Below are 16234 nucleotides of genomic sequence, written 5' to 3' on the forward strand. Positions count from 1 at the left end.
GAAAGTACTTCAAGTATTGCTTCAATTTATGGAGTAGGAAGAACAACAGTGAACGATATAAAGCGTGATGCCAATAAAATTGAAAAATGTGTTGAAAATGGAAACCACTGATGGTAATTTTATTCTGTACTAGCAAAATACCTGCGCTTCGCAGCGGAGAAGTAGTGTGTTAAAGAAGTTATGAAAAGAAAAGGAAACATTTTAAAAATAACGTAACATGATTGTCAATGTAATTGATTTGTCACTGTTATGAGTGTTGCTGTCATCAAGGATTTGATGTTCTGTTGGGGAGCAGAAAGGGTGGAATGAATGCTATAAGTGATGAGACTGGTCATGGGGCTTCTGTTCTGGAAGGGACGGACAGGAAGATGCAGCCGAAACAAGTTTTCAATAGGGAGACAGGAGTCAATAAACAGGAGTGTTTGTGGTATAGAAAAAGACAGACCGTGACTGTCAGGAGATAAATTGATAGAGAAAGCTTTCTTTTATTGTTTTGGAGGTGTGCTATAACACAGGGCACCATTTGTTACAGAACGAAGACTCCAAGTAAAACTCCAGTAACTCTGAGTTAGGTTTGCATACTACACTGGTCATTAAAAATATTATATGTGTAGCTGCGTTTTCCCAAAATTACCAAAGTTCAGCAGCTTCAACTCAAAAAATGGGATTCAACAAAAGCCTAACGCAGAAAAATGATTTCGTTTTTAAAAGTTTAGTTAAGTTTTAAAGTAAAACAGTTCTCACAAAAAAAAGGAAAAATAAAATAGCACAAAAGAAAAAATTAATGTTAAGAAAAGTTCAATTCTAAGCTTAATCTTGTTACATCTCAAATCGTTACTATTTACTTAACATTTCTGAACAATTTCAAACGGTCAGAAAACTGTATGCTTATCCCATTTCTAAGTTTAAAATAAGTCTTTAAGTCCCTATGTACTGGGACCTGTTCTAAACAACAACTGAGCTCATTATCACACTGTTTCTCAGTTACAGTAAGAAGGTTCTATCTCTTGCTAACTTATAAGGGGAAACGACTATACCATAAGTTATGACTATGAAAGAAATTTATGTTCTATTCAAATTAAGCAAACATTAATATGAGTTTAACTCAAAACTTTAACTTGGCTCTTACAATATTAATTGATTAATTTTCTTAATACTACTGTTTATTGTATTTTGTTAATATAATTTTGTTTTGTAAATAAATATGACTATTCACTAAACTAAGCTACTGTATATCATTTTTAAAGTAGCTGTTCTGTTATCCGTCTTTTCTCTTATCCGTCACAGCCTCTGTCCCAACCCCTGATGGATAATTGAGGCTTTACTGTATTAGATTCCTCAAAGCAGATATTCTGGATTTTATACTAAACATTAGCTAGAATTTGATATGGTTGATTATTTTCTGGAGTTGAGCAGAGGACACTGTCTTCCGAGTGCATGGTGGATACTCGTGAATGATTTGGTTCATATCTCATCAATAGGATATACTGAATGTTATTGGGAATTTTCAGTTGTCACTCTGAAATAATAATGTCAGATATCACGTAGGTTTTAATTTTTGTTTCTTGACTTTTAAAAATGTGTATGTTTTTTTATTTAGTATATTGATTAAGAGCCTTGGTCATGTTATTCATTTTTATGCAGAGGAAGTGCAGCTATATGTTACTTATAAAACAGGTGTAGAATCGGTGATCACTTGTTTATAAGACTGTATTACCAAAATAGGAATTCTGAGTAATTACATTTATATCAGTGTGAAAAAGTCAATTTAGGGGGTCCAAATTAACATCTTTAAGCAACTTCAGTTACTACTGTTACTGTTTTGCTATTTACATATTGTAATATAGTTTTCACTGTGCCCTTACCTACCTCACATGGCTCCAGTGTTAGCAGAACTATATCTTTTTCTTGTGAAGTATGACATTGATTTCAAAAATAGTTATTTTGGCATTTAAAACACATACCAGTCTTGTTCCATTTTTGTACATTTTTTTTATTATGTATCTGTTTGTACTCCCTCAATATTAACTTGCACTGGTTATCCCAAAATTGAAGTGGGAAAATTTTATAGTGGCATTTTATGTATATGACCCAAAGCTGTAGAATTCTCCTATAAGGTTTGTGTAAAAGTAAAGAAATCATATTGATTTTAATCTTTCAAAAGTCTTTAAGGACTGTTTAAATTAGCTTATCAAAAAGACTGTTTCTTTTTTCTTTCTATAAAGTGCTCTGTTGCTCTTATGATGTAGGACACTGAATAATTTAAACAGAATTGCATGATTTTTCATAATAGAATGGCTAGTACACTTTACCTCTGCCTTTGCTTCAAGGTCTGGAGTAGGTTAAAGATAACATATTAGTAAATGAGGGAAACAAGACTATCAAATGAGAACCTCCCTAGTCATAGTACACAGAACTTAAAATATGAACCCCAGACACAAGCGCCTGAAACTGTCAAGCTACCTTCCCGACTAATGAGCTCTGTTGGCTAAAACAATATTCTTCCTTTTTGGTTGAATTGTTATGTTTCGTTTATAAAGAGTTGACACAGTTTTGCATTAGTCAGCATAAGACTACATTTCAAGTTGTACTTGAGGTATTGAAAAAGACTGTAGTGAGGTAATCTTTTGCAAGGCATATACAGTATGTTAGTTATTCTTATGAAAATAATTAGAATAATTAATTACTTCATTTTTAGGCTAATTATCTTAATGTGGGTTGCAGAGTAATGAGAAAAGAATTTGTATGAAAAGAGGACACAGAGAAAAAACTGTGATTTTCTTAAGCTCAAGTTGCCAACACAGCTGCTCTACTGATGTAGGGTGAGCGAGCTATTATTAATACAAATTCCATAATATTAGTATGAAACAATCCTTTTGGAATAGTGACATCATATTTTGCTGCAGCAGCATAAAATCTCCTGCACAAACTGTGTAAGAATAATGGGAATATGAATATTGTATTACCTGTAGGTGCAAGGTATCCTTGAAAGTCATTATTTCTGTCTTTCTGTCCAAAACCCTGGATGCTCTTAACAGGATTCATATGGAACACAAATGTTTGCTCTTCTTTGCCAAAACTGGCACACTGTGTGGAAAATATAAATCAGGAAAGACTACAATGGAATGATAAATATCCCAAATCATTTAATAAGCGCTAACATATGAAAAGACACCTGAAAAAACTGTCAAATATTTTCCTTATTCCTTTATTATTTCCTTTATTATTGTCACCTGAGAAGCAACACCATTTTCTTTTGAGCAAATTCTGAGTGGCAATTGAAATCGTTAAAATCAATATAAAAGTCTAAACTAACTGTTGGTAAACTGTTACTGACACAAATTAACACCAGCTAACTGAGATATATCTACCTGCTAACTTCTGGTTTGAGTGAACGCTGGTGGGACTGGTTGCAGCTGTTGGCCGGTAACTAGACTATTGATTTTAGCTATGACTGGTGATTTTGATGGTGATATTGCCATTATTGCTGATATCTCTGTGTGGCTGTGTATGCATTAGCTCCAGCCAAACCCTGTTCGAAACTTACCTGGTTAGTTCGCTGGACGCCTGAGCTGATTGTGGCCTTGCCTACAATGTGGACTGGTAGGATATTCACCTGGTTTATGTTTGTTTGGTGTCTTCTGTCGCTCGCTATCTAACCTGCGACAGGCCTCCTCCAGTACTCAGCTGCTGAGCTTCTTCAACTGCGTCTCCACCAGTCTGTGCCTCTGCTGTCTGTGCTGCATTTCAACCTGGACATCATATTTCTCCTCGTCAGAAATACATCCATTGTGGGTCCTGCGGAGATTCGAATGGACGCCTCAAAAGGAATTAACTCCTTCTGGTCCAACTCTCGCACACTCCACATAACACAGATAGGAATGCTGACCACAGGGTGTTGGCCAGCCTAGCTCAGTCATCTACCACCACTGTCAAATGCGGCAGCAACATTATCAGTTTCGGTCTACTGAACATCCGCTCACTCACAAGCAAGGGGCATCTCATTCAGGATCTCCTCATTGACCGCAAGTTTGACTTTCTCTGTTTAACCAAGACTTGGCAGCAACCTCAAGACTTTTCTCAATTTAATGAATCCACCCCCCGGAGTTTGTTTACATTTGTCAACCCCATGCCTCTTGGAGTGGAGAAGGTGTCGCAACAATTTATCTTGAGAAGTGGAAAGTCCTGACGCTGCCTGCTCCTGCTGTTAGCTCTTTTGAATCAACTGTGTGTCAATTATCTGGGTCTGGGCCTATTCCTACCATCACTGCAACTGTCTACCGACCCCCTAAATCAAACAATGATTTTTTGAACGATCTTGCAACCTTTCTTACCCATTTATTTACAATTACTTCAAACATAATTCTGTTGGGGAATTTTAATATACATCTGGACAATGTCAATATCCCTCTCACTACAGACTTTTTATCTTGCCTGGAGAGTTTTGGATACCAGCAGCACACTGATGTTCCCACCCATTGTAAAGGACATATCTTGGACTTGATCTGCTGCTCTGGTGTTCTCTCTCTGATCTTACAGCAGATGAACTCACTGATTATTTTCTCCTTTCATTTAATGCTAAACTTACTTTTTCTATTACTAAGCTTCCCTTGTCTCATATCTTTTCATAATATTAAGAATTTTCTGTCTTCTAGAATTGATTCCCAAATGGACTTTTATAATTTATCTACTCCCAAGAATTGGTCTCATATTTTAGCACTGGTCTCAGTGGTATTCTTAATTCTCTTGCTCCGTTAAAAAACAGATCTGTTTCTTTTTCTTTTTCTGCCCCCTGGTTTACGCCTGAACTTCGGCTTCTGAACACTAAGGGCAGGCAACTTGAACGTTATATAAAAACTGGACTCTTTGTCCACAAAGAGATGCATAAAAATCATGTACTTTATTACAAAAACTGTACAGCCCAAACCAAATCTATTACACTCAGTTAATTTCTTGTAATAAAGGTAACACCAAGTCTTTGTTTTCATTACCTAATAATGTTACACAACCTCCAGACTCTTTACCATCTCACCTTTACTCGACTGCTTTCTGTAATTCTCTTATGTCCTTTTTTAACGAGAAAATCCAGAGGATACATCAGCAACTCGGTCCAGATTCTCTCTGTATTTCTTCTGAACTACACTCGCCTATTCTCTCTTTTTCTTCTTTCCAGCTTTCCACTTCCTCAGAAATCTCAGATCTCTTCTTCAAATCTAAGTCATCTACTTGTCAGCTGGACCCCTTCCCTATAGTTCTGGTTAAAGCCTGCCTCCTCTCTATGGTCCCTCTCATTTCTGCCATAATTCACTCTTCTCTTACTACTGGTACTGTTCCTTCATCTTTTAAAACTGCTGCAATAACCCCAATACTGAAAAAACCTGGTGCTGATCCTACTAACTTCAATAATTTTCGCCCTATTTCTAATTTACCCTTTATCTCCAAAATTCTTGAAAAAAAAGTAACTATCCAATTTCACTCCCACTTATCTCGTAATAATCTATGTGAAAAGTTCCAGTCTGGTTTTTGCCCCCTTCACTGTACAGAAACGGCAATTGTTAAAATTACCAATGACGACCTTATGGTTTCTGACTCCGGTTTAATTACTATTCTCATCCTCCTTGATCTGAGTGTGGCCTTTGATACTATTTGTCATACCACTCTCCTTAATAGATTATCTTTCATTGGAATTACCCACACTCCACTTGATTTTTTCAGATCCAACCTCTCAGGCTGCACTCAGTTCATTCAGCTTAAAACTTTCACATCCCAACCCACCGCTGTTACTTCAGGTGTGCACTAGGGCTCTGTCCTGGGGCCTCTTCTTTTTATTATTTACCTTCTTCCCCTTGGCAATATCTTTCGTAAATATAACATTAATTTTCACTGTTATGCTGATGACACCCAGCTCTACCTTGCTAGTAAACCCACCTCTTCCTTTCTACCATCTTCGCTTATTAACTGCATTGCTGAAATTAAATCCTGGTTTTCTTCGAATTTTCTTAAATTAAACAGTGACAAAACTGGGGTTCTCCTCATTGGCTCAAAATCATTGTTATCCAAAGCTGATAATCTTTCACTTGTTATTGATAACTCCGTTGTTTCTCCATCACCTCAGGTCAAGAGATTGGGTGTCATCCTCAACAGTACTCTATCTTTCCAATCTCACAATAATAAAATCACCTGGTCGGCTTACTTCCACCTACGTAATATTAATCGCATCCTCCCACCCTCACCCCCCATACTACTGCCATTCTTGTTCACAGTCTTGTTACTTCTCGTCTGAACTATTGCAATTCACTCCTCTTTGTTCTCTCTAATAAATCTCTCCATAAGCTTCAGCTATTCCAGAATTCTGCAGTTCGCATCATTACTCAAACCTCATCTATTCACCATATTATTCCGGTTTTGCAGCAGCTTCATTGGCTCCCCTTTAAGTTTTAAATTGATTTTAAAATTCTGCTATTAACATTTAAGGCCATTCATAACCTTACCCCTCCATATCTGTCAAACCATCTTCATGTTGCCATTCCCTCCGGTAACCTTAGATCCTCTTCCTCCATCCACTTGACTGTCCTTCTCGCCAGTCTAACCTCCATGGGGAGCATAGCATTCAGCCATTCTGCTCCCAAGCTCTGGAATTCATTACCTGCTGAGCTTAGAAATATCAAATCATTTTCAACCTTCAAATGTAAACTTAAAACGCATCTGTTTAAAATGGCTTTTTCTTAATGATTACAGTGGCTTTGTTTAGTTTTAGTTTTTATATTTTCTGTATTTTAAGTTGTTTATAATGTGTCTTTTTATTTATTTATTGTTTGTTCGGTGTTTTCGAGTTCTCAGAAAGGTGACCTTGTATAAATAAAATGTATTGTTATTATTATTATTATTATTATAACTTAAGAGTGCAAGAATTTGTTCTGGATAACAAGGTCCAGTGTACAGTATAGTGGACAGATTTAGAAATATGTTTATAGTTGTGTCGTTTAAATTTTGGTACAAAAATTTTTTATAAGGGCCCCCACTATACCGGAGCCAGTGATTTTTAAGAACGTAATTCTTCGCTTGACTGATGTCTGAAGCCGCTCACTTTGTTTTAAGCTTCGAAATCTCAGGAACTCCTGTAGGGTTGTCCCTGTCTCTGCATTTAATCAGAGTCAAAGAGAATGTTGATTAAGAAACCGCGATAAAGTTTACGCAAACGACACTCCCTGGCTTGATACTTGCCTCTGTGGGTTGTTTCTGATTTTTCCACTGGTGACCCAACAGCGTCTTTTAATTCTTGCGGCAGAAAAGTTACAGATTTTCCACAGCTCTGGCAAAATAATGCCTGCTGAACTATGGAAACGCCACAAAATGGACAAAACATATTACATAACACAGTACAGTAGTGTAAACTAGCGAAATAACAAAATGGATTGAATGGGTGTGTAAAGTTCTAGCTCCCTTCTCCTTTTCTCTTCATTAAAATTATGTAATTTCCGTTTTGAGAGTCCACTTCCGTTTTCTTTCTAATTTGTTCTATGTGTTTCATGTTAATTTGTTTTATGTGTTTTTTATTAATTTGTTGTGTGTGTTTTTGTTCATTTGTTCTATGTGTTTCATGTTAATTTGTTCTATGTGTTTCATGTTAATTTGTAGTTTGTGTTTCATGTTAATTTGTTTTATGTGTTTTTTTAGTAATTTGTTTTATGTATTTTTTATTAATTTGTTGTGCGTGTTTTTTATTAATTTGTTGTATGTGTTTTTTGTTAATGTTTATTGTGTGTGTTTTTTTCACGCTTTGCCCCTCAGGGCCACCGTATATAATGGCATATTTGCACAATTGTTTTAATTAAGTACCATTTCAGCTACAATAGTTAAAGTCAAGTTTTAAACATTGGAAATGGAAATACTGTATAGGCAGTTTTGTAATGAAATTTTGCTACTGCTTGAATATATTGTACATTGTTTAACTTAGAGGTTGGGGGCAGGGTTACATGAAATAAATCTTTCAGTAATTTGTTTTGTTTAATGAATCCTATTAAAACAATTTTAGCTCAAGTGTCAAAGTGAATCCATGTCTGAATTTAACATTTGTCTAGATAAATATTAAGAACCCATTATTATTATTTACTAACCATTTTCTTTCATCCCATCAAGATATTTTAACATAAATATATATATATATATATATAAATTCAAGCTAGTGTTAGACTAGTAACATTATAAGAAAAATTAAAGAAACAGTCTGTTGACAAGTATAGGGACCAGATTACTAAATATTGCCAATTTAGTCAATGTCCATTTTTCTCTTTGGTGCTATGGTTCACTTGTTGGCAGATATCTTAATTGGTAATTTGGATAGAGTGCTACATACATTTGCTTGAGCTTCGGAATGCTTTGCTTGGCTATGAAAACAGAAGTTTCGTCTTGACATGTATTTGTTCATAGGGTTCAAGGTTTTCTATGAGATGCCTAATTCTGTTGAAAATACTGTATTTGTGCAGTGTTGTAATTGTGAGCTATGTTTCTGAAAAACACTTAATATTATTCAACTGTCCCACCCTTTTGGAATCCTCAGTGATCCACCTTTAGATAAAGGTACAGTGACTGCAAGTAAAAGTACTGAAGTGACTGCAAGTGTTAGATTCAGAGTAGTACAAGAAGGGGATACATCCTCTTGTTTCTTACTTGCCCAAAGCTGTTGAATGTGAATTTAGTCAGAATTAACTGCTTTTTTAATACAGCAGGCAATGGAAATAGCCCTGTAGGCAATTTTAATACTAAGCCCCAGAAAAAAATATATATAAAAAAATATTTAGAAAATTCAAGCTGTCTATAAATACAAATGAGAGTACCAGAAAACAGAGCATAAATGAAAAACATCTAAATAGTACACTATGAAATTGTTAGAACTCATATAATTATATGCAACATAGCAGGCAAATCTAAAAGGGAATCTTATTTCTCTACAGTTGTTGTAAACAATGCAAGAAGCTCAAAGTGCTATTTTCTGGGTATCTAAAAAATCCAGCACCACCTCTAAAGTGGAGGATCAAAGCATTGGTGGAAAACTATTTAGCCTTTTACAGAAAAGGAAATTGTTTAGGATCTAATATAATATAGACTTCAAGAACAGTGTTAATTGAACCTCATTTCATTCAAAATACTGAATTTTATAGAATAATTACTCAACTCAAACAATCAACCCTGCATTCTTGATTATGTACGTTTCTACAGGCCTTTTCAAAATAGTCTTGGACTGCTTAATTGAAAGTATACTAGACATAGTTAACTGCACAACAGAGTCTTTACAAATAGAAGTATTTGGACTTGTGCTAAAGAAAAATAACCTTAATTGTTTGGTTTTGGATAATTTTAGACTTATCTCTAACCTACCTTTTTAAACTGAAAATGCCAGAAAAAGTGGTTTTCTAAAAGCTTAATGATTATGTGAATATTTAATAAAATGATATTCTTAAAAGTATCTCTCACGTTTAGGCATAGCAAAGACACAGAAACTGTTTTAGTCAACATAGTTAATGACTTACAGGTAATAGCAAATAACTTAGATCACAGCATTCTGTTAAACCTCCTTAGACATCATGTAGTGCTTTAAACAAGTTTCAGTCATACATAACAACAAGAAACTTCTGACTGAATATCAAAAAATGCATGATTTTGTGTATGGTATGCCTTCGGGATCAGTTCTTGGTCCTGTATTATTCTCACTATACATGCACCTATTAGGTGAGATAAGTTTTAAATATAAATTAACATTCCATAGCTATGCAGATGACAGCTCTATGTACCTATAATGGCAGATTAAACTAATCGAGGGAAAGAAAAGAAACTTCACTTATTGATTGTGTTAAAAAACTTAATCATCTAGCCTTGCAGGTCAAGAAAAAATCTAGATGTCATTATGGTTTCAGAACTAAATTTTCTTTTTTTTTTTTTTTTGCAATTAAGAAGCATGCCACAAATTTGACCTTCATATTGTAGTAATTAACAGATGCTTTTAGTTTTAGCTTGATAATCAAGGCTACTGGAAAATATATAACTCTGCTGCAGCTTATTTCAAAGTCAGCCGCAAAAATTTGAATGAATTAGAGTCATTTTCATTATGTTTCACCAGTATTATCATCAATGCATTGTGTGCCTGTTTCTTTTAGGAGTTATTTAATTCTAAAAATACATGTACTTGTCTGTCAGGCTGTAAACAGTCTTGTACCTTCCTATATTTTTTAATGTCTGCCTCCACACATCCTTAATTGCAATCACAGATCTTTGAAAGTTGGCTTGCTCAGTGTTCCGAGAGTCAAGCATAAATCTTACTGGTGCTTTTATGCACCTAAAATCTGGAATAATTCACTAGCAAAGTTACTTGAGGCTAGTACAGTTGAACAATTAAGGAAAGTGCTTATAACACATTTTTTTAATTTGGATTATTCAGGATTTACGTGTTGTACATCTGTTGAAAAGAATAAAACTAATAATGCATAATCACATGTATTAGGCTAATTCACAGAAATGTTTATGACTGTGTTCCTGAATAGAAGTATTAGACAATCCTTAATATTTATATATATTTTTTCCAATTACAAATATCCTTTGATTTTGATGATACTGGTAGCATTGAATCATGTAGGATGTTTCATGTTACCTAGATAATGTTGAATTACTTCATTATATTTAAATAATGTACAGAGCTCAGATGGGCTGGGCAGTCTTTTGTCCTTAAAACTCCTAGAGATTTATTTTCTACAGTATCCTTACTTAAATTTTTGTTTTTAATCTAGTCTCTGTTCATGTGACCATACCATATATCATCAAATATTATCATCATCCAAAAGAACATCCTGTTAAATTCCCAGCAATAAACAACTCTTTATTCATTCATTCAAGGTGAGGGTCGTCCAATTTTATTTACCTTGCCTTTGCTATGCAGAGACAAAGACAGAGCGAGAGAGAGCAAAAGGGAGGAGGGACTGAGGAAAATGAAGAAAAAATGAGCCATAACCAAAGTCTGACACTTGCCATATATTGCTTACTATAAGTTCAAATTCTACATTAAAACTGATTTATGAAGTGTTTAAAGTATCATTATTTTTCCCTGTAAAGTGCAGAGCAAATTAAACGATTATGCTCTGTTACTTTATTGAGAAAAAGCTATGTTAAACAATTAAATTTGACAGTCAAACCATTATATAGTTAGATAATATATAGCAACTGCACCTTTTAAAATAATCAGTGAAATACCTGCCTTTTATTTTTGACTCTATATAGTATTAAAATCATTAAATTTCATTACATACTCTTACTGCATTTGACTATATCCATCAAAATTCTGTTTTAGGTGTTGCACTAATCTAATTTGGTTGTGATGTCTCTTTTACACTAGGTTATCTTCAAGAAGCCTATTTATGGACTAAGCAAGTTTTGTCAATAATGGAGAAGTCACTTGTACTCCTTCGTGAAATTGCAGATGGATCCTTGTATGAAGGAGTGGCATATGGCACATATACAACAAGATCCTTATTTCAGTACATGTTTCTTGTCAAGAGACACTTTGACATTAGCCACTTTGATCATGTATGGATTAAGAAGCACTTTGCCTTCATGTATAGGACAATCCTTCCAGGTAACTATTTTTTATAGAGTAATACTATCTATACCAGTTGGTGTACCTATTGCTTAGTTTTTATTTTGTTGTGGGAATTACTTATCCATTTTGGGATGTGCTAATCAAAACATTTTTTAATTATAATTCATTATACAACGTTAAATTGCAATATACATTATTTTACATAACATTCTGTCACTATGTAAATTTACTTTTGATTTCAAATCTTATTCAGATTTAGACCTCTTATAATAATATGTTGTAAGAGATTCTTCCTTTGCCTCTCAGAATCATTCTTTTGCTTGTAGTGCTGAAAAATAAAGACAAAAATAATGAATAATGGTGCAAAAAATTTTATCTGGTTCTAACAAACATATGGCAAACTATAATATATGAAACTATTTTCTAGCAAGTGCATTCCTGTAAGCAATTCCTGGGTATAAAATATAAATTGGAAAATTCATTACAATAATGGTAAATCCCAGTAATGTAGGTTTGGTTTCTGGCCCAGTAACTATTTGTGTGGAGTCTCTGCATTCTCTTCTTGTCTAAGTGGGTTTTCTGCTGGTGCTATGGTTTCCCTTTACATCCTGAAGGCATGCATATTAGGTGAATTAATTGCTAAATGTAAACTATTCAAACGAGTGTACATGTGTTCTTCACCGTACCATGTTTTATATTGTTCCTTCCAAAGTTGACTGAGCAAGGTGACTCAAGCTTCTCTATCTCCAGCAGTAGTGTCCACCTTGACCTGGGAAGTTCTCAGGACTTCCTAGGCTAACAGTATGAGCCTGTTTCTCTAATCAGTGATCCATGCCAGGTATGTACAAAAGAATTTCATTCGTATGAATTTACCAGTGAGCAATTTTTTTTTTTGTTTAGTACCCAAAAGTCATCAGTATGGAAAAGTAAACTGGTAAATTCACAGCATCTTACAAAGATGTAGTTAATTCTTCACCACTGCTGGTTCAACAGCTGCAAAACTGTGAATTCTGCACCATTCCTTTTGTCAATCTCATGCTCACATTTTCCTCATGTTATGGACACTCTGTAGTGAGAGAGTGTCATAAGTGAAAAGGAAGGACCAGGAGATGAAAGCACCATGAAGGATAGGCAAAATGTAAGTCAGGGGACATGGGAAAGGGTCGTATGACATATAAAGATGAGTATCAAAATGAGTATCAAAGCCTATAATGCAAAAGTGAGGGACCTCTCACAAATATCTTCTTGGAAGTGACTTTTGGCTACCTTTAGAGAGAGAATAATTAGTTTTTTACGGAGAGTTGTTCAGTCCAAAAAGATGTTTGGATATGTGTGACACCATTTTAAATAGGGACTACAGGTTGACAGCAGGTGCCACAATTATATTTAATCATGTGACTGGGAAAATACATTGGTACAAGGCATGCTTTGGCAATCTTAAAATAGCATAAAATAGTGGTGCCCACTTCAAACAACAATCCAAAATAGCACCAAGGTGATGTTATCATCAGAATGATTAAAAAAAAATTTAGAACAATACTATCCATAAGTAAAATGAACAGTGTACAACAATGCTAAAACCTGCCAAAACCTATAATTTCACACCAGACTAAGACCCAGTGATGTTAAAACAAAGAGCTAGTGAGTTTCATTATACCTCTCCTATACCATGACCTATACCTTGAAGCCCCTTTAAAGCAGTCAAGAGGCAAGCAGCCCTAGCCATTCAAATTAAACCTCCTTCTACAGATGTTATGACAGTTAGTGTATCTTTATTATCCACACGTAGAAATTTATTTTGATCTAGTCAGCAACATATAAGAGCACATTACTTACGACATGCAAAGCATGCAATTAAATACAAATTAACGACATAGTTTTATACATAAAAAAGCAGTATTCTATAAAGTTGAATTTGACTTATTTAAACGTTTTATTATCTTTGGCATAAAACTATTTCTACTTCTGTTTGTTTTAAATTTTGGCAGCAAGTACTGTATCTTCTCCCAGAAGGTAAAATTTGGAAACAGTTACTTAAACAATGTGTCTGGTCCTTTACAATTTAATCTGCTTTTTTCCATGCTCTTTTGTTATAAATTTCTTTAAGCCCTAGTTGTGATAGTCCACGGAGAGCAAAATGAGTTATTTTCATGTTTAATTTTTATTATTCACAGACAGTCCCACCAAACCAGGCAGGGAGTGAAAAAGTATGTATGCTGTCAGCATGACACATATAGTTGATGATGAATTTGTGAGCATCAGGGAAGTTCTTTTCTAGTTTCTCAATTTGCATTTGCACTAATAAGTTATCTGTGACAAAAAAGCTTTGTTAGCTGTCCAAGGCTCATACTGTATATACCGTCACCACATAGGTTCGTCTGAACTCGCTTGCATGATAATGTGGGCGCAGAGAGACACACAGCAGTTCAGTGTCTCCTGAGCATGTTTTACATTTCACCCACACAAGTAATCACTTTAGCTGATTAACATAAAAGCACAGCCCTCCTCCAGTAGATTTACCAGGTATTATCTGTCCAAATAAACCAGTCCCTGAAAGCCATTCAATTGGAGAACTTTGTTTGATACATTCTCAGATAACCACATCTTAGTGAAATACACAGGCATCTCCATATTCTTGTATACAACATGCATTAACAGCGAGCTTGTTGATTTCTACTTCTGAAAGACCACACGTTGGCAAGTAAAATAGTATGGAGTGGGGGCGTTGTTTTCTGTACCTGAAACTCCCTGTACAGTCCACCCTGCTTACCTCTTCTGTGATGGGATGCAGGTATCTCCACCATTGCTGTTGCTTCCGATTCTCAGAGTTCAGTATCTCTTTAGATATTTCTTTGTTGATATCACTCAAATCAGTATGTCATTTTATAACTAACAGTGCAGCATATGACTATCTAATCTCCTGTGATGAATCCATTCTAATACTACTAAAATAAACAACAAACAAAAACAATTGAAACAATACAGCAGACTTTCATGAGTCATCAGCAGAGCACCACCTCTGTTACTGTTCTACATTATATGTAGCCAATACTTTGCAGTATCACACCACTGAAATAACGTTCAGTGTCCTAAGAGTTAGTTTCCATTACCAAGGTTTAGTCCACACAGATTTGTCCCTCACATGCAAGCCAACTTACAGAGATTGCCCCTAACTTGCATGTCTAAATAGTTTCTTCAGAATAAGACCAGTGTTGGATGTAATGCATTAAAAGTAACGTGCATTGCATTGTCGGATAGCTTTTTAAAGAAAAGAGTATCTTAAGACTGGAGTACAAATCTCTGTCTCTCTTTCTCTTCCTCTCTTTCTCTCCCTTTCATAGCATTTCTGGACTCCTGACTAAATGTTAAGCTTTTATAAACAAAATACTGTTGACAAGAAGTATTTCCTCTTCAGCCAAAGCATCATTTCAAAGTGCATCATTGGATTATTTTTTTCTAAACCTTAATTAGTCCATAACTCTGTAATACCAGAAACCATTTAATAAGATTTTGGATATATGCTAATAATGTTGCGTGAAGAAACCAGAATCCAGTAGCATCTTCATTGTACATTTACACACTGACAACCTCACAAGTAATGTAGTCAGAGAGAAAGCAACCTACGAGAGACATTCATAATGTTTCCGCACTTTTTTTTAACTCTATTTATTAAGAATTTCAAAAACAAATTACATCACTTTTCTACATAGTCACCTTTGTTTGTGATGCAATTTTCCCAGCGTCATACCATCTTTTTAATGCCTAATTACTACTCCTACTGCCTTCACCGTTTACAACAAAAATATCAAAGTGTAGAAACTTTTTGACCGTCCCTCGTAGGTGGTGTATAGACATTAATTCTACAGTGGAGTGCATCTAGTAATGATCTGCACATGTTTTGAATTTAGTTTTCTTTAACAAGGCAGTTTTAAGATCAAATGAAAGGATAATGATTGCCTTGTAATATGGGAAGTCTACTGGAAAAGCAGACTTTAGTCACTGGTTCTCAAGTTTAGACCTGGGTGTCCAGGTGGCCTCAAACATTTTTGTATGTTAAGTCGGGATACTTTAGTGTATTTAAGATTTTCATTATCATCATTATTTCTATTCAGCTTTTCCAGGTGTTCTTTGTACTTATTTATTAACACCCGTTAGGAGGTTTGGTTTTTCCAATTGTTCCTTTTACTTATCATATTAGCATGGGTATTGTTGCCCATGCACACCAACTGTGAACTGGATTTGGGAGTCTGACAGTGGGTTGATGGCTGCAGTAGATGTATGCTCTATCCAAGCTTGGTTCCTGAATTGTACTCAAGGTGTAAAAATGGATGGTTGAATGACATAATGTTGTTCTAGTGAGAACTGCTGTCTTCTAGCATATCACAGCTGTTTTTTTTATTCTCAGGAAACTCCAGTGATCTTCATTACTTGCATCTATTAATCCATGCATCCACTGGGCTCATTTAAAGAATCTGCCAGACAGTCAAACATGTAGTGCTTTTTCACAACTTTTTTGGAATAATTGAAACTAGATGACAGAATAAAAAAAAAGAACTGTGAAAGTAGGTCAGCATCCTGTTTTCTTTATTTCGAGAAAGAGAGGATGTGAATAGATCCTAGTATACAGTATATGAATAGATCAGTCAT

The 16234-nt window shown here is 34.9% G+C and overlaps 1 protein-coding gene across 1 annotated transcript in view; it reads left to right on the forward strand.

Annotated features, from left to right (window-relative positions):
* Positions 1 to 16234, forward strand: part of dse (dermatan sulfate epimerase) — a 90333-nt gene that overhangs the window by 58665 nt on the left and 15434 nt on the right. The window contains exon 4 of the mRNA XM_039747964.1: positions 11384 to 11623. Coding sequence (XP_039603898.1) covers positions 11384 to 11623 — 240 coding nt within the window. The remainder of the gene's footprint in view (positions 1 to 11383; positions 11624 to 16234) is intronic.

Source organism: Polypterus senegalus, chromosome 3 (assembly GCF_016835505.1).
Source record: "Polypterus senegalus isolate Bchr_013 chromosome 3, ASM1683550v1, whole genome shotgun sequence".
Taxonomy (NCBI): domain Eukaryota; kingdom Metazoa; phylum Chordata; class Cladistia; order Polypteriformes; family Polypteridae; genus Polypterus; species Polypterus senegalus.